At 56.2% G+C, this 17,434-nt stretch overlaps 2 protein-coding genes across 9 annotated transcripts in view; one reads left to right on the forward strand and one right to left on the reverse strand.

Moving 5' to 3' along the window:
- The first annotated feature begins 4,032 nt into the window (after positions 1 to 4,032).
- PLEKHG4 (pleckstrin homology and RhoGEF domain containing G4) lies at positions 4,033 to 15,970 on the forward strand. 5 transcript variants are annotated; one of them, XM_050772846.1, is made up of 23 exons: positions 4,033 to 4,159; positions 4,904 to 4,953; positions 6,076 to 6,746; positions 6,914 to 7,009; positions 7,085 to 7,208; positions 7,294 to 7,387; positions 7,775 to 7,852; positions 7,934 to 8,047; positions 8,217 to 8,315; positions 8,409 to 8,557; positions 8,712 to 8,850; positions 8,951 to 9,067; positions 10,454 to 10,636; positions 10,892 to 11,394; positions 11,469 to 11,715; positions 12,441 to 12,530; positions 12,612 to 12,833; positions 12,926 to 13,096; positions 13,177 to 13,354; positions 14,389 to 14,505; positions 14,657 to 14,893; positions 14,982 to 15,097; positions 15,294 to 15,970. In XM_050772846.1, exons 3-23 carry the CDS (start codon positions 6,245 to 6,247, stop codon positions 15,297 to 15,299), a joined length of 3,582 nt encoding a protein of 1,193 aa, XP_050628803.1. In that variant the 5' UTR covers positions 4,033 to 4,159; positions 4,904 to 4,953; positions 6,076 to 6,244; the 3' UTR covers positions 15,300 to 15,970. The 5 variants fall into 5 exon arrangements, with proteins under 5 accessions (XP_050628803.1, XP_050628802.1, XP_050628804.1 ...); XM_050772845.1 differs by lacking the exon at positions 4,033 to 4,159 and adding an exon at positions 4,323 to 4,434; XM_050772847.1 differs by lacking the exon at positions 4,033 to 4,159 and having other exon boundaries at positions 4,475 to 4,953.
- KCTD19 (potassium channel tetramerization domain containing 19) overlaps positions 15,922 to 17,434 on the reverse strand; it is a 38,016-nt gene continuing 36,503 nt past the window's right edge. For all 4 annotated transcript variants that reach the window (XM_050772849.1, XM_050772852.1, XM_050772851.1 and 1 more), the window contains 2 exons: positions 17,088 to 17,189; positions 15,922 to 16,173 (listed from right to left, as the gene is read on the reverse strand). In XM_050772849.1, the coding sequence (XP_050628806.1) occupies positions 16,060 to 16,173; positions 17,088 to 17,189 (216 nt within the window). In that variant the 3' untranslated portion in view covers positions 15,922 to 16,059. The remainder of the gene's footprint in view (positions 16,174 to 17,087; positions 17,190 to 17,434) is intronic.

Below are 17,434 nucleotides of genomic sequence, written 5' to 3' on the forward strand. Positions count from 1 at the left end.
TCCTGGGTTCAAGCAATTCCGTCTCAGTCTCCTAAGTAGCTGGGACTATAGGCACATGCCACCGTGCCTGGCTAATTTTTTGTATTTTTAGTAGAAATGGGGTTTCACCATGTTGGCCAGGCTGGTCTCGAACTCCTGACCTCAAGCGATCTGCCTGCCTCAGCCTCCCAAAGTGCTGGGATTACAGGTGTGAGCCACTGCACCTGGCATATATATATATACATATGTACACAAACACACACACACACACATATATATATATATTTTTGGAGGTAGGGTCTCACAATGTTGCCCAGGCTGTTCTTGAACTCCTGACCTCAAATAATCCTCCTGCTTTGGCCTCCTCTAGAGTTGGAATTACAGGTGTGAGCCACCTCACCTGGCCATCTCTGAGTGTTTATGATGCAAAGCAGATAGTGTGGGGTCCAGAAACACGAATAGAAATCCCTAGATGGCCGGGTGCGATGGCTCACACCTGTAATGCCAGCACTTTGCGAAGCTGAGGTGAGCGGATCACCTGAGGTCGAGAGTTCGAGACAGCCTGACCAACATGGAGAAACCCTGTCTCTCCTAAAAATACAAAATTAACTGGGCGTGGTGGTGCACACCTATAATCCCAGCTACTCAGGAAGGCTGAGGCAGGAGAATTGCTTGAACCCAGGAGAACAGCTTGAACCCCGGAGGCAGAGGGTGCGGTGAGCTGAGATCACACCATTGCACTCCAGCCTGGGAAAGAAGAGTGAACCTCCGTCTCAAACAAAAACAAAAACAAAAACAAACAAAAGAAAACAAATCCCTAGATTAAAGCAGTCCCAAATCCAATTCCACTGGTGTCTAAATGACTTAAAAGAAAAAAAAAAATTTGGCCCAGCACGGTGGCTCACACCTGTAATCCCAGCACTGTGGGAGGCTGAGGCAGGTGGATCACCTAAGGTCGAGTTTGAGACCAGCCTGGCCAACATGGTGAAACCCCGTCTCTACTAAAAATAACAAAAATTAGCCAGGCCTGGTGGCGTTCACCTGTAATCCCAGCTACTCGGGAGGCTGAAGCAGGAGAATGGCTGGAACCCAGGAGGCAGAGTTGCAATGAGCTGAGATCATGCCACCGTACTCCAGCCTGGAGGACATAGAGAGACTCCATCTTAAAAAAAAAAAAAAAAAAAAAAAATCTTTGAGAGCTGGGCACAGTGGCTCATACCTATAATCCCAGCACTTTGGAAAGCCAAGGCAGGTGGTTTGCTTGAGGCCAGGAGTTCAAGACTAGCCTGGGCAACATAGCAAGACCCTGTCTCTACCAAAAATCCAAAAAATTAGCTGGGTATGATGACTTTAGTCCCAGCTACTTGGGAGGCTGAGGAACCAGAATTGCTTCAGCCCTGGAGGCGGAGGTTTCAGTGAGCCGAGATTGCACCACTGCACTCTAGCCTGGGCAACAGAGCAAGACTCCATCTCAAAAAACAAAAACAAAAACAAAAACAAAAACCATATATATCTATACATTTGAGATATAAGTCACATAACATAAAAATTCATCCATTTAAAGTGTACAGTTCAGTGTTTTGAATATACCCATAGAGTTGTGCAGCCCTTACCACAATCTAAGTTTAGAACATTTTCATCATCCCCCAAAAAAACCCTGTACTCATTAGCAGTCAGTCCTCATCCCTGGCCCTCCTCAGCCCTAGGTAATAACTAACTTACTTTCTGGCTCTCTGGATCTGAAGGACTTCTGAGACACTTGGAAGGTTATACTTTAAGCCAACTTACCTTTACTTTTTCTGCATTATGCGCAGGGAAGGTGTGATGAGAAGGAAGAGTGACTTGGGCTTTGCCTTCAGGTTGTGCACAGTCCACAGTGATAAGGCCTTGTAGTGAACTAGTAGTCAACAGTTTATTTTTTTAATATTTATTTATTTATTTATTTTGAGACAGTCTCATTCTATCACTCAGGTCACTCAGGCTGGAGTGCAATGGCATGATCTCGACTTACCACATCCTCTGCCTCCCGGGTTCAAGCAATTCTCCTGCTTCAGCCTCCCAAGTAGTTGGGATTACAAGTGCCCGCCACCATGCCTGGCTAATTTTTTGTATTTTTAGTAGAGACAGGGTTTTGCCATTGTTGGCCAGGCTGGTCTCAAACTTCTGACCTCAGGTGATCCACCCGCCTCCGCCTCCCAAAGTGCTGGGATTACAGGTGTGAGCCACCACACCCAGCTGTAGTCAACACTTTCAAGTCAACAGCCACAGCTGCCACTCACCAGTGTCATTCTGGGTGTGTTACATGCTCTCTCTGAGCCTCAGTGTCCTCATCTCTCAAATGAGATAATCATACTCACTTCATAAGGCTGCTGTCAGGATTAAATGATAAAATTTAATGGGAAGAATCTACCCATAGCCTGGCTCAAGGTAAGGGATCATAAATGTCATTATTTGTCAGGCTGGGTGTGGTGGCTCATGCTTATAATCTCAGCACTTTGGGAGGCCGAAGCGGGTGGATCCCTTGAGGTCAGGAGTTTAAGATCAGCCTGGTCAACATGCCAAAACTCCATCTCTACTGAAAATACAAAAATTAGCTGGGCACGGTGGTACATGCCTGTAATCCTAGCTACTGCGGAGGCTGAGGCAGGAGAATCACTTGAGCCTGGGAGGCAGAGGTTGCAGTCATGGGGCAGATGAGCATGGTGGGTTTGATGGGGAGGTAGGCAGGTGTCTTGGATGCAGGAGAGCAAATGCATCAAGCGCTTATCCATGGGTCCTTGCCATGTGACTGGGCAGGGTGGCTTGAGCTGAAAGAACTTGGCTGGGGAAGGCTTCGTGAAGGAGGTGCTGCACCCAGGCCTCAATGGAGGAAGGATTTTGATTAGGGGAGATGGGCATGGGCCTTCAAGAAGAGGAGCCAGTGTGAGACTAGACTAGTGATCAGATTTGTTTTCCAGGCCAGTCTGGGAGGTAGATGGGAAGGCTGTGATGCTTCTAAGTGGCCTTGACTGTCATACCAAGGAGTCTGGAGTTTATTTAGGTCAAAGGCAAGTGAGGTCTGGAAGTTCTGGGGTATTTGTTGCCCTCAGTATTTGGGGTAGTACTGAAGAGGGGTGTGCAAGGCAAATGACTATGGGTCTGTTGTCACTAGGCCCAGTGAGGCCCAGAGCCCTCCCCTCCCTTTTTATTTATTTATTTATGAGACAGAGTATTGCTCTGTCACCCAGGCTGGAGTGCAGTGGCGTGATCTTGGCTCACTGCAACCCCTGCCTCCCAGGTTCATGTGATTTTCTTGCCTCAGCCTCTCAAGTAGCTGGGATTACAGAAGCCCGCCACCACATCTGGCTAATTTTTGTATTTTTAGTAGAGACAGGGTTTTGCCATGTTGGCCAAACCAGTCTGGAACTTCCGACCTTAGGTGATCTCCCTGACTTGGCCTCCCAAAGTGCTGGGATTTTGTGGCATGAGCCACAGTGCCCGGCCCATTTTATTTTTTGATTGAGTCACGTCGGCAAGAAATGGGAGGCTGAGGGAGAGTTGGGGAAGGGTCAGGGGAGGGAGGCCCATTCCCATTTTATGATCTCAGTGGAAAAGGCTGCTGTGAGTTGATTCTGCTGCCAGGAGAGCCACAGAGATGGGCCCCATGAGTCACTGCTCAGTCCTGCAAGCTCAGCCCACAAAGCCTGCTGTGGTCAGCCACCCCTGGCTGGCTTCAGGCCCAGCTCCCCAATATTCCCCACTAGGCCTCAGTGTGTCCTCATTTCTATCTGTACCTTTGCCATCCTGGGGCCATACAACCTGTAGCTCTCTGCCTCTTCTGTCTCCTTTCGGGCTGAGTCTCTGAATCTGTCTCCATTTGTGACTCTGGTTTCCATCTGATACATAGATGTGGAGCCTCAGGAGGGCAGGGGTAGTGTGATGAGTGTCAAGCGCCCCAAAGCATTTATTCTGTGCCAGGCCCTGTGCCGGATGCTGGAAGGACGGAAGTGGATAACATACAGTCTCTGTTTCCGTGAAGCTTACAATGCACATTCTCTGTGGAGTGGAGAAACCAGGGCCTAGCCCTGCCTCTATCTCAGTGTGGCTGTACCTCCCCTGAATCTGCCTGCTGTGCCCAGAGTGCCAGGGTCAGCTATAGCCTGTGGCTTGAGGCTTTTCTTTGCCTCTGGCATTCACAGGGGTATGTGTGCCTGCCAGCAGGTCCCTCCCAGCTCTTAGGGCTCCTGGGGGCCTTGGCTGGTGGGTGCCAGTGGGCAGCAGAAGGGGAGGGAGGGAGCAGAAGGCAGTGACTCAGTGGGGGTGGCCCTGGGACAGAACCGGGGAAGAAGCCAAGGTTGGAAGATGCTTTCTGAAGCCAGCAGGGTGGGAAGAGAGGTCTGGCTGGGAGTTAGGGATAGAGCAGGACAACTCCAAGGCTCCCCTCTGGCAGCCAGACCTGCTCATGAAGACTCCTCGGTAGCTGCCTGAAAGTCTGGACTCTGGGGGCTGGGCTGGGCTGGGTGGGGAGACTGCTGTTGGTCCTACTGTGCCTGTTGTCATCCCCACGTTCGTGAAAGAGGCGCCTGCCTTAGAGCCAGGGAAGCCGTAGCACCGGGTGCCCCCTCTTCCCAGGGACCATGGGCCTGGGCACACCTTGGGGCTCAAGGTCTTCTCCTGGTCACAGAGCTGACCTTCCCACAATCTTCCCACAAATTCTGGGGAGTGTCAGGCCAGGCCCACATGCCCCAAAGGGAACTTAAATCACACAGCTACCCAAGTGACTTTCATCAGTTCAGGATTCCCTGACTGGGGGTGGTCAGGGTGAAATGAGGGGGCAGGGCACCAACACAGCCTGAGTGCTGGCAGCAGGTGGACGTATAACATAGGGAGTCTTCCCCAGTCCTCATGGCAACCCCAGGAGAAAAATGACTTTCCATTTTTACAGGTGAGGAGGGTGAGGCTCAAAGAGCAGAGTTCCTGGAGAGCCCCCAGCAGGTAAGTGGAGAAGCCAGGCCTGGGCTGGGTGCTCTGGCTCCAGGACCCCACCTCAGCACCAGCCTCCTGCATTGGACTTTGTGGAGAAGGGGGTAAGGGGGTGCCACGGATGGCAAAGGGGTGGTGGATCTGGGGGACTCTGGCAGGCCTGGATCAGTTCCACCCATTGGTCTCACTCCCACCCCGATGGCAGCCCCATCCCGCGTGGGATCATGCGACCTGTCTCTGGGTGCCCGCGCCGAGGCAGCGTCCCGCTTCCCTACACAGAAGCCCTTCCCCTCCCGTCTGCCGTCTGCTCATTCAGCCGCGGAAGCCCCTGGGAGCCCCCACCCCTCCCCATCCCGCAGTGCTCTCCCCGCCACTGCCCCCCCGCCCCCGCCCCCCGCCGCGCACTCACCCTTGCGCACCCACGCGGCCTTCCTGGCGGGACAGCGCTTCCGGCGTCCTTGCCAGGCCCGGGAAGTGGGCACGGTGGTGCTGCCGGCCGTTGGTCGCTGCCCCGACCCACGCACTGCGACGCCGCGGGTGGGGCGCGCGGTCTGCGGGGCCCGGGGTTGCGGCGGGGCGGGGCTGGCGGGCCGTCCGGGCCCGTGGAGAGGACCGCGGCGAGCGGGGGTTGCTGAGGGGGCCGGAACCTCATTCCCCGCCGGCCGGGCTGTGCCCCGTCGAGACCTGCGCGGGCTGTGGCTCCGTCCTCCGGCCCCCAGGGGGCGGCGCGGCGCGGCGCCGCGCCCCGGCGGCCCTGCCCTCCCTCCCTAGCGGCCAGGAGGCGGTGCCCGGTGACGCCGCGCGGGCACGCTGTACTCGCCGTCGAGGCCGCCGTCTGTTCGAAGGCTCTCCGGCTTCGCGGTTCCCCGCGAAGCGGCCCGGGGGCGTGAGTGTCGCCAGAGGGCGACGTGGGGCGCGCGCCAGGCCCCACAACGAGGTCAGGGCCCGGCGGGGCCGGCGGGAGAGCGAATACGAGGCAGCGTGGCGCCATGGCGAGGCCGCCCCCATGGGCATGGGCCTGCAGAGAGTGGCCGTGGGGACGCTGAGGGTGGGCGCGCACGGAACAGAGGCCCACGGGCGTCCGACAGGGGACCTGGACAGAGGGACGCCCCTAACATTATTCCCTCTCCCCAGGCCTGAATTGCAGTTCCTGTGCCCTGGCACTAAGACTGGCACCTTCTGCGGCCCATGCCTTTCGCCTGCATTGCCCACTGAATCCCACTCGACTGTCTTCAGCCTGGTTCACACTGAGGCCCAGCCCTCTCCCACTGGCCCGGAGCAGGCCCACCTTTAGGAGGGCGTGATGGAAAGGCCCCTGGAGGATGGGGATGAGTCCCCAGACTCCCAGGGCCATGCCACCGACTGGAGATTTGCTGTGTGCAGTTTCAGGGATGCCTGGGAAGAGGAAGAACCTGCTTCCCAGATGCAGGTTAAGGACCTGGGTCCTCCAAGACCACCAACCGGGGCCGCCCAGGATGAGGGGCTACAGGGCAGCCCCTTGTCCAGGAAGCTTCAGTTACTCCTGGCTGCAGATGAGTCGGGGGATCCCCACAGGGGCAAAGTAGAAAGCTCCTCTGTCCTGTCAGAAGGGCCAGGTCCCTCTGGAGTGGAGAGCCTCCTATGCCCCATGTCCTCCCACCTCAACTTGGCACAGGGTGAGGGTGACACCCCAGGGGTAGGGTTGGTAGTGGACCCAGGTCCAAGCAGGGTGATGCCATCTGGCTTGAGCCCTGGGGGATTGGACAGCAACCCTGTGGGCCTTGGAGACCCTTTATCAGAGAAATCATCAAAGCTGCTGGAGGCAGGTAAGGAAGGCTGGGCTAGGGAAGTCTGGGAAGGGAATAGGGATGCCTGGAGAAATGAGTGTCAAGACCTTGGAGGTCTCTGACCCTACTCAGGCTGAAGCCGGGATCCAAGGAGGGGTCTCTGGATAGGTGGCCCAAGGCAGACCCAAGTCATTTCCCTTCCCAAGCCCCCAGTGGATCCAGCTTCCCTAAGCCTGCTGACTGCCTCCTGGCCCAAGACCTCTGTTGGGAGCTGCTGGCCAGTGGTATGGCCACCTTGCCAGGTAGCCGGGAGGGCCTAGAGGCGGTGGAGGTGGAGTGGCCCAATGGGGCAGGAGTTCACTGCTTCCTCCCCATAGGGACTCGCGATGTCCAAGGCCGGGCAGTACTGCTTCTGTGTGCCCACAGCCCAGCCTGGCTTCAGCCTGAGTGCAGCAGCCAGGAACTCATCCGCCTCCTGCTGTACCTGCGAAGCATCCCCAGGTTTGAGGGTGGGGGTTGGGAGACTGAGCCTGAGCCAGCTGTGAGGACTGGGAGTCAGGTACTGAACTGAAGCTCACCCCTTTAGGCCCGAAGTACAGGCACTGGGACTGACAGTGCTAGTTGATGCCCGAATTTGTTCCCCAAGTTCTTCCCTCTTCTCTGGGCTCAGCCAACTACAAGTGAGTACGGGATTGTAGCTCCCCTCATTCCTTTTCTTTTCTTTCCTTTCCTTTCCTTTTCCTTTTCTGATGGAGTCTCACTCTGTTGCCCAGGCTGGAGTGCAGTGGTGCGATCTTGGCTCACTGCAAACTCTATCTCACGGGTTCATGTGATTCTCCTGCCTCAGCCTCCCGAATAGCTGGGATTACAGGCACCTGCCACCATGCCCAGCTAATTTTTGTATTTTTAGTAGAGGGGGGTTTCACCATGTTGGCCAGGCTGATCTTGAACTCCTGAACTCAGGTGATCCTCCTGCCTTGCCTCCCAGATTGCTACAATTACAGGCATGAGCCATTGTGCCCTTTTCTGTAGAGTTGGGGATAGGGCTGAGCTCAGGTTCCTTGCAGGAAGCAGCCCCAGGGGCCGTGTACCAGGTGCTGCTAGTGGGAAGCACGCTGCTGAAGGAAGTGCCTTCCGGGCTGCAGGTACTAAGCCCAGTTAGGCTAGGGGTAGAGGCGGGGTGCCTCCTCCCTAGGCCTGGGTCACAACACCTTCCTCTCCTGTAGCTGGAGCAGTTGCCCTCTCAAAGCCTGCTGACCCACATCCCAACGGCGGGGCTGCCCACTTCACTAGGAGGAGGCCTGCCTTACTGCCACCGGGCCTGGCTGGATTTCCGGAGGGTCAGTATACTGGGCGGGGTGTGGGGGCAGTTATATAGGCAACTTGGGATTGCGGAGGAGCCTCTTGGACTGGCTTGAACAGCACAAAGCTGGCTGCAGTGGCCTGGAACCCAGGAAGCCCGGGACCAACACTGCGTGCTGCTGCAGTCATGCCTGCCCCTGCTTACAGCGGCTGGAAGCCCTACTGCAGAACTGCCAGGCGGCTTGTGCCCTGCTCCAGGGGGCCATCGAAAGTGTGAAGGCTGTGCCCCAGCCCATGGAGTCTGGGGTGAGTGTCCCCTCCCAATCCCTCCATGAATGCTCCCTGTCTCCCTCCTTTTCTCCCACGGCCACCTCCACTGCTTATTGCCCTCAATCACAGGAAGTCGGTCAGCTGCTACAGCAGACAGAGGTCCTGATGCAGCAGGTGCTAGACTCGCCACGGCTGGCATGGCTACAATGCCAGGGGGGCCGGGAGCTGACATGGCTGAAGCAAGAGGTCCCAGAGGTGACCCTGAGTCCAGATTACAGGTGGGTGCAAGCCCGGCCCCCAGATTTTGCCCCAGCCCACCATATTCTATGCCAGGACTCATCTGGCTAGCTCAGAACCTGGCAGGATTGTGGGTGCCAGGACAGCGTGGAGTGGTGCAAGGCAGGGGGTCTAAGATGGTATACCCTCCACCAGGACAGCAATGGACAAGGCTGACGAGCTATATGACCGGGTGGATGGATTGCTGCACCAACTGACCCTACAGAGCAACCAGCGAATACAGGCCCTAGAGTTGGTCCAAACACTGGAGGCCCAGGAGGGCGGACTGCACCAGGTCGGAACTACTTGCCCAGAGTGGGCCCTGCCCCGATCTCAAACGTGAGCCCCCAATCCATGGCAGCTCTCTTCACCTTGCCCTGCTTGTGCCCCTCCAGATTGAAGTGTGGCTGCAGCGGGTGGGCTGGCCAGCGCTGGAGGAGCCTGGGGAGCCCTCGCTGGACATGCTGCTCCAGGCCCAAGGCTCTTTTCGGGAGCTGTACGAGGTTGCCCAGGTATGTGTGGTCACTTGTTCGTGCCATGGGTATTGGGATGCAATGCCAGGAACTAGGAATGCAGAACTGTGAAAGAAATTCAATCCCTTGCTCTCTTGGACCTTATAGTCCCATAGAGAGTATCAGTTATAATTAATCACAGTCATATACGTGCCTGTAAACTCAGGCAGGATCTCTGGAGAGAATCAGTGCAGGTGATTCTGCCTGAGGGTATAACCAAGACTTTACCCAGCAGGAGTGTCAGGCAAGCTTTTTTTGGGTGACTTTTGAGCTGAGAGTTGAAAGATAAGTTGAGGTCAACCAGGCAGAAGAGGGTTGAGGGTGGGGGCACATTCCAGGCTTAGAAGACAGCATGCACAAAGATCCTGTGGCAGGAAGGAGGGTGGTGTGCCTGAGGAAACATAAGGCCAGTGAGGCTGAAGTGCAGAGCAGAGAGGGAGAAAGAGTGGGGGCAGTTGTGGTGGGACAAGCCTGGTCAGTGGCCACATCACTGGGCCCTGTAGCAGTCAGTATAAAGTTTAATCAGGAAGGCCACATAATCAGATCCGTATTCTAGGAAGATTACATTAGTTTCCAAGTAGACAGTGACTTGGAGGATGGGCATGGGGAGTGCAGTGAAGAGGCAATTGCAGTAGTCCAGGTGGGAAATAATGCCTTCTCTGGACAGGATAGTGGCAGGGGAGACGGGTTGGAGAAGTTGATGGGATTTGCTGTGGACCCATGTGGGAGGGTAAGGGACAGGGATGTTGCAAGGATGAATGGGCGCTGTTCCCTGACAGACTAGGAGACGAGGTCATCTGGGGGAAAGGGCATTCGAGAGTCCAGTCTTGGGCATGCTTTTGAGATGGCTGTGAGGGATGAGAGGAGGGCCCTTGGGTCTCGGGCCTGGAGCTCAGAGGAGCGGTCTGGCTGGAGAGGATCACTTGGTGGGTCCAGGTGTTTGGATGACGTTTGAAGTCAGTTACATGAGAGTGCCTGGGAGATTGAGTGCACTGTCCTCAGGATCCCCAGTGTTTAATGGCCTGGGTGAGGGAAGGGGAGGAGGACGAGCCACCGGAGAAGAGTGAGGAGAATCAGGAGCATGGGGAGGAGCGCTGAGAGGTGGACTCAGTGAGGCCTGAGAAGCGCTGCGGATGGGGCAGAGTGGAGCTAGAGAGGGCTGTAGGGAATTTGGCTGTGGAGTGGAGCTAGAGAGGGCGATTCCTGTAGGGAATTTGGCTGTGGAGAAGGAGAGTGGATGTGGGTGGCAAGTGGGAGATAAGGGGTAGGTGTTCCACCACAGGACAGACTTGATGGGGACATGTCGATATGTCAGCAGGAAGGATCTGGGTCTGGGGGCTGAATCACCAAGCCCGGACTGGCTGAGCCTAGTCTCTGTCTCTGCAGGAGCAGGTCAGGCAAGGGGAGAAGTTTCTGCAGCCACTGACTGGCTGGGAGGCGGCTGAACTGGGCCCCCCTGGGGCACGCTTTCTGGCCCTGCGAGCCCAACTGACTGAATTCTCTAGGGCTTTGGCCCAGCGGTGCCAGCGGCTGGCGGATGCTGAGAGGCTGTTTCAGCTCTTCAGGGAGGTGGGTGAGAGTCTCCCCAGCAACAAGTGATCCATGAGGCCGGAGGGGTGGCAGCCCCAGCTTCAGCAGAGCGTGAGCTCTTCTTGGTCATGCTGCCTGTTCTCTTCCCTGGTCTTCAGTTTGACCCTAAAACCCAGTCACTGGGGCTGTGTCCTGGGCAGCATCCTGTGGGGATGGGGAGTGGGTAGAGGAGCAGAGTGTCCAGTGGGCTTGGCGGGATTCTCCTCTAATGCTTGTCCGGCCCTGGTGTTGCAGGCCTCGATGTGGGCTGAGGAGGGGCAGCGAGTGTTGGCAGAGCTGGAGCAGGAACGCCCAGGGGTTGTGTTGCAGCAGCTGCAGCTGCACTGGACCAGGCACCCTGACTTGCCTCCTGCCCACTTCCGAAAGATGTGGGCTCTGGCCACGGGGCTGGGCTCAGAGGCCATCCGCCAGGAGTGCCGCTGGGCCTGGGCACGATGCCAGGACACCTGGCTAGCCCTGGACCAAAAGCTTGAGGCTTCACTGAAGCTACCACCGGTGGGCAGCACAGCTAGCCTGTGTGTCAGCCAGGTCCCCACTGCACCTGCCCATCCTCCCCTGAGGAAGGCCTACAGCTTCGATCGGAATCTGGGGCAGAGTCTCAGTGAACCTGCCCGCCACCGCCACCACGCGGCCACTATTGCTGCCTGCTGCAGACCAGAGGCTGGAGGAGGTGCCCCGCCCCAGGCATCCCCTACTGTGCCTCCACCGGGCAGCTCTGACCCTAGGAGCCCCAACAGGTATGGGTAGTAGGCAGGGTGGGGAGGGCAGTAGAGGAGAAATGTCTTGGGTCCTGACTCCCCATACCTGGTAGGCTACAGCTGGTGCTGGCAGAGATGGTGGCCACGGAGCGGGAGTATGTCCGGGCTCTAGAGTACACTATGGAGAACTATTTCCCCGAGCTGGATCGCCCTGATGTGCCCCAGGGCCTCCGTGGCCAGCGTGCCCACCTCTTTGGCAATCTGGAGAAGCTGCGGGACTTCCACTGCCACTTCTTCCTGTGTGAGCTGGAGGCTTGCACCCGGCACCCACCACGAGTGGCCTATGCCTTCCTGCGCCATGTAAGCCCAACAGGCCACATGGTATCAGCTCGTTCTGCCACAGTCCCCAAGTTGCTGCTGGGCACATACTTGGTGCCAGTCCCTGTGCTGGGTACAGCTATGAGCAAGACTGGCAAGCTTCTGCACCTGAGGGTGCTCTTAGTTCAGTGGAGGAGACATAGAAGCAAGAACGATACTTGTAGATTATAGTTGGGGCTAGGAGGAAAATAAGCAGAATAGATGTTTGTGAATTACTGGCGGGGCAGAGGTTCTGCTTTAGAGGGCCTGAGTGCGGTGCCAGGACACCTGGTACAAGAGGAAGCCTTTGAGGGGCTGATATTTAAGCTGAGGAATAGGGGAGGGGCTGGAGTGAGTGTCCCACCCAGAGTGCAAGGTCATATGGAGGAAGGGGGCCTGCCAAAGGGGTGGCTGAGTGTAGTGAGCAGGACAGTCCCAAGTGAGGTGAGCTCTTAGAGCCATGGGAGGAGCAGAGCTGAAGGCAGGGGCTCAGTCCGAGGGCAAGGGGCTTCTTCCTCAGGGGCCTGTGGGCACACCCCCCTCTGCCCAGTACTGTTCTTGCCAGATCACCCCTTGTTCAAAGCAGGGCAGATTGGGTCTGTAGGGAGAGGCCTTCCTGGGAGCCATATACTGGCATCTTGGTCCTCTCAAGCTGAGGGTGGTCTATCCTGTGCCAGCCTTAGGGAGCTGGCCCCTTTGCACTGGGGCTGAGCCACATGTCTTTGTAGAGGGTGCAGTTTGGGATGTACGCGCTCTACAGCAAGAATAAGCCTCGTTCTGATGCCCTGATGTCCAGCTATGGGCACACCTTCTTCAAGGTACGTGAACCTGAGACTAGGAAGAGTAGGGGATGCGGGGAGTGCCCCCAAATCACTCAGTGGTCTCCCACCCGCCCACAGGACAAGCAGCAAGCTCTGGGGGACCACCTGGACCTGGCTTCCTACCTGCTAAAGCCCATCCAGCGCATGGGCAAGTATGCGCTGCTGCTGCAGGAGCTGGCACGGGCCTGCGGGGGCCCCACGCAAGAGCTCAGTGCGCTGAGGGAGGCCCAAAGCCTTGTGCACTTCCAGCTGCGGCACGGAAACGACCTGCTGGCCATGGATGCCATCCAGGGCTGTGATGTGAGTCATCCCAAGCTGTGATGGGCAAGGGCGGTGGGTGTGGAAGAAGAAGGCAGAAGAGGCCGGCCACCCACTGGCCCCCAACTCTGCAGGTTAACCTCAAGGAACAGGGGCAGCTGGTGCGACAGGATGAGTTTGTGGTGCGCACTGGGCGCCACAAGTCCGTGCGCCGCATCTTCCTTTTTGAGGAGCTGCTGCTCTTCAGCAAGCCTCGCCATGGGCCCACAGGGGTTGACACATTTGCCTATAAGCGCTCCTTCAAGGTAGGCCTGCCCACCCCAGCCCCGCCACTTATGTTCCCGACCCATGCCTTACCAAGCCCCTCTCTCCCCGCTGGCCACAGATGGCAGACCTTGGTCTCACTGAGTGCTGTGGGGACAGCAACCTGCGCTTCGAGATCTGGTTCCGCCGCCGCAAGGCCAGGGACACCTTTGTGCTTCAGGCCTCCAGCCTGGCCATCAAGCAGGCCTGGACAGCTGACATCTCCCGCCTGCTTTGGAGGCAGGCCGTCCACAACAAGGGTGGGTCCCTGCCCCTCCTTCACCCCACACTCCCCTCGCTGGAGAGCTTACATTGACCCATAGGAGCCCAGGGACCTGGAAAAGCTTGGGAAGTGAGGAGGAGGCCCAGCGACAGCCACCAGTGCAGTAGAAAGGAATTCAAAGCCAGGCAGCCTTGCTGTCACTGCCTCTGACTTTGAATACAACATGAACTTCTCGGAGTATCAGGGGCATCATGGCTGTCTCTCTCTCTTTATTTTTGGAGACAGGGTCTCACTCTGTCGCCCAGGATGGCGTGCAGTGGCATGATCTCTGCTCATTGTTGCCTCTGCCTCCTAAGCTCAAGCATTCTTCCCACCTAAGCCTCCCAAGTAGCTGAGACTACAGGCATGTGCCACCATGCCTAATATTTTTTTTTTTTTGAGACGGAGTCTCACTCTGTTGCCCAGGCTGGAGTGCAGTGGCGTGATCTCAGCTCACTGCAAGCTCCGCCTCCCGGGTTCACGCCATTCTCCTGCCTCAGCCTCCCGAGTAGCTGGGACTACAGGCGCCGCCACCACGCCCAGCTAGTTTTTTGTATTTTTTTTTTTAGTAGAGACGGGGTTTCACCGTGTTAGCCAGGATGGTCTCGATCTCTTGACCTCGTGATCCGCCCGCCTCGGCCTCCCAAAGTGCTGGGATTACAGGCGTGAGCCACCGCGCCTGGCCACCATGCCTAATTTTTAAAATTTTTTCATAGAGGTCTCATTATATTGCCCAGACTAGTCTCAAACTCCTGGGCTCAAACAATCCTCCCACCTCGGCCTCCCAAAGTGTTGGGATTACAGGCATGAGCCACTGTGCCTGGCCAGGGGCCTCATCTTTAAAAGGGGAATATGGCACCTGCCCCACAGGATTGTTGGGAGGAGGGCACCTGGCACTAGAAAGGCTCAGCTCACAGGACAATTTAATGTGCTGGATGAAGGTATATAGGAAAGACTTATTTAGGGGGTGGTAGAGGCCCAAGGACAAGCTTATGTCCAGAAACGTCCCACTTATGTCCACTCTCCACCCAGAGGTGCGCATGGCTGAGATGGTGTCCATGGGTGTGGGGAATAAGGCCTTCCGAGACATTGCCCCCAGCGAGGAAGCCATCAACGACCGCACCATCAACTGTGTCCTGAAGTGCCGAGGTAGCAGGCAGGCTACAGGGTGTCGGGTAGGAGTAGGAAAGCTGTGCGGGAAGCACTGTGGCCTTCCGTCAGTGCTGACCCGCACTCTCCTTGGGATCTGGGGTCAGGCTAGGCTCTGGCCTGTCCCAGACTGACCCTCTCTCTTATGCAGAAGTTCGATCTCGGGCGTCCATTGCCGTGGCCCCGTTAGACTATGACAGCCTCTACCTGGGGGCCTCGAACTCCCTTCCTGGAGACCCTGCCTCTTGCTCTGTTCTGGGGTCCCTCAACCTGCACCTGTACAGAGACCCAGCTCTTCTGGGTCTCCACTGTCCCCGGTATCCCCCCAACTTCCTGGAGGAAGCAGCACTGGAGACTGAGGCAGAGCTGGGCAGCCAGCCCTCTTTGAGTATGTCTGGGCCCAGCCAGAGACAGGAGGGCATGGGTTGGGGTCTGGGGCCTTCCGTGCTGACAGCTCACCCAGTCTCCCTCCCTAGCTCCTGAGGACTCAGAGGTCTCATCTCAGTGCCCATCAGCCAGTGGCTCCAGTGGCTCTGACAGCAGCTGTGTGTCAGGGCAGGCCCTGGGTAGGGGCCTTGAGGACTTATCCTGTGTGAGTGCCATTTGCCCTTACCCACCAGCCCTTCCCCAGCCCAGGCTGGGCCTGTGACTGTGACCAGCCCCTCCCAGGACAGGGTAGCCCTTTACTTTAGGTAGAGCTTGGGGTGGGTGGGCCAGAGCCATTCCCCAGACACCCCCTGGGCCCAGAGTCAGGGAAGCAGGCATTCATGCCTGGCCTGGCTCTGCAGGTCTGAGCTCGGGACTGGACGAGCAGTAGATCCAGCAGCCTGCAGCTCCAAGGAACATTGCCTCTCTGGATCTGCTGTGACCAGGGTGTGGCGGACACCTGGGCCGCCTCCAACCTACGTGTGCAGCACTGTTGACTACCCTTTCTGATGTGTGTGGCCATCGGACTAACTGGCACGGGGCCTCTCTAGGGGAGTCTGGTTGTAGAGCCTTAATAGGCTCCTGGCCCCATGACCCCTTCTCCTGTCCTCAGCTCCCATCCCAGTTGTGGGTTAAGAACAGGCTAGAGCAGACATTGGGTGTTTTCATGCTATAGGCTGGTGGGGGACCATGTGCCTCTGGGCAGTGACTAGGCTGCCCCCACCCCTCAGGAAGAACATAGGTGGGCTCCTAACAGCTGATCCCCAATCCCTGGACTTAAAGCCGAGCTGTTACCATAGGGGCAGGTCCACCTCTACAGGGCCCTGATGCTTGCCTGTCCTGGCCCCCAGGCCCAGCCACTTCTTTACGGGGGCATTTTGGTTATTTTGACTTGATGCCTTTTGAATAACTTTCAACAGAGTTGTCTAAAATTATCTTACTGGTTGTTAGGCCTTTGGTGTCTCAGAGAAGGAGTCTAGGTCTTTGATGTGTGATTTACTGTTTTATTTGTTTATAATAAAAAATAGACTGATATGTACCCACCGATGGGCACATGCATTCTGGGGCTATCTCCAGTTAACATGAACTTTGGTGGGTGGGGCACAAAGGGCTGCATCTCTGGACACCCTAGTCCTCTTGTAGGTACTTTCCCAGGATGGAGTACGAGACAGACCTAGACAGGCCCCTCTGGATGAGCAGGTCCATGCAGCGGCCATATTTCCTGGCGAAGGGCAGTGTAAGCTGGAAGGAAAGGCCAGTCTTATCCCTGATTTCCTGGCCAGTTGCCTACTCTAGCTCCTTGTGGGTGGGGTTCTCCCATCTGGGCAGGGACAGGGCAAGCCCGGCTGTAGAGGACTTTTGATGCTCTAGGGCCCAGCTCTGCCCAAGGGCATCTCACAGGATGGGGCTAGAAATGGCTATCAGGGAACTAAGCAGAAAGACTGGAGGGTCAAAAACATGTTTCCTGCTACCAGTTTTCCACTTTCTAGCCACACACGCTGACTTCCCCTTTACAAACCACATATGAGCCAGATGCCTAATGGTAACTGGGTACTAGAGGGCTTATGGTGAAAGGTGTTATAATAATGCTCTTGATTATAGAAGTGTCAGATCAATGAGAAACTGCCTAAATCGTTTCCACCTCAATGTTAAAATTAGATTAAGGAATCAGAAAAGGAAAAAAAAAAAAACCACAACAAAAAAACCTTTGATCATTTCTTTGCCCTTACTGAACATTTTCTTTTTCTTTGTAAAGAATGCTTAAAAGTAGTTTAAATATGAAAGGAATGTACACAAATGGTGACATCGTGGCCAGATAGGTGAAGCTGCTACACTGGTTGAAAAGGCCTCACTCCCATATGAGTCAAAGCTTGGGCTCGTATGATATGTGTACCTAAGTGTGGCCAGGGTTGTTAGTGATGAAGGCAGTTGGTATCATTAGAGGAAAACTATAAAAACCAGTGACCTAAATACTGCTTTTGGACTACTCTGGATTGGTTAATTTCATCCAGTTTCTCCCTCCCTGGGAGCAGTGGCCTAAGGTGCCTGTCTAGCTTTCTGGGCAGTACTGACCCAGCCCTGGTGCAGCAAGACACATGTCCATCTGAGGCATCCACAGGGTCAGTGGATTTCCAGGGGTTGCAAGTGACCCTCACCTCCACCCAGCTGTACAGGCGCTCCTGGGTGTGCCGGTCATCCTTGAAGCCGGTGATGGCCAGCAAATCTACCACAAACTGCTTGGGGCTGATGTGCAGGGTCTGCCAGGAGAGCCCACGATCAGGCAGGGCTAGGGCAGCTCCTAGCCCCTCAGAGTGAGATGCAGAGCAGTGACTTCTCTGGGCCTGCAGAGCCACAGAGGTAGGGGGCAGGCACTGTCACTGCAAATCTGCCTCTTGGCTGAGGCTCAGTCCAGGTGCAACTGCTCTGCTTGCCCGTCCCTGCCTGTCCCACCACTCTTCTGGTCCTGGCCTTCTCCTTAACCCCATCTTGGCTTACTTCCTCT

Source organism: Macaca thibetana, chromosome 20, assembly GCF_024542745.1.
Source record: "Macaca thibetana thibetana isolate TM-01 chromosome 20, ASM2454274v1, whole genome shotgun sequence".
Classification (NCBI taxonomy): Eukaryota; Metazoa; Chordata; class Mammalia; order Primates; family Cercopithecidae; genus Macaca; species Macaca thibetana.

Bases quoted from the DNA above. Each gene is read 5' to 3' on its own strand.
- PLEKHG4 (XM_050772846.1), top strand. From the start codon at position 6,245: ATGGAAAGGCCCCTGGAGGATGGGGATGAGTCCCCAGACTCCCAGGGC. The intron at 7,209-7,293 runs GTTTGAGGGTGG...TCACCCCTTTAG, and splicing joins TACCTGCGAAGCATCCCCAG to GCCCGAAGTACAGGCACTGG. The intron at 13,097-13,176 runs GTAGGCCTGCCC...CGCTGGCCACAG, and splicing joins CCTATAAGCGCTCCTTCAAG to ATGGCAGACCTTGGTCTCAC.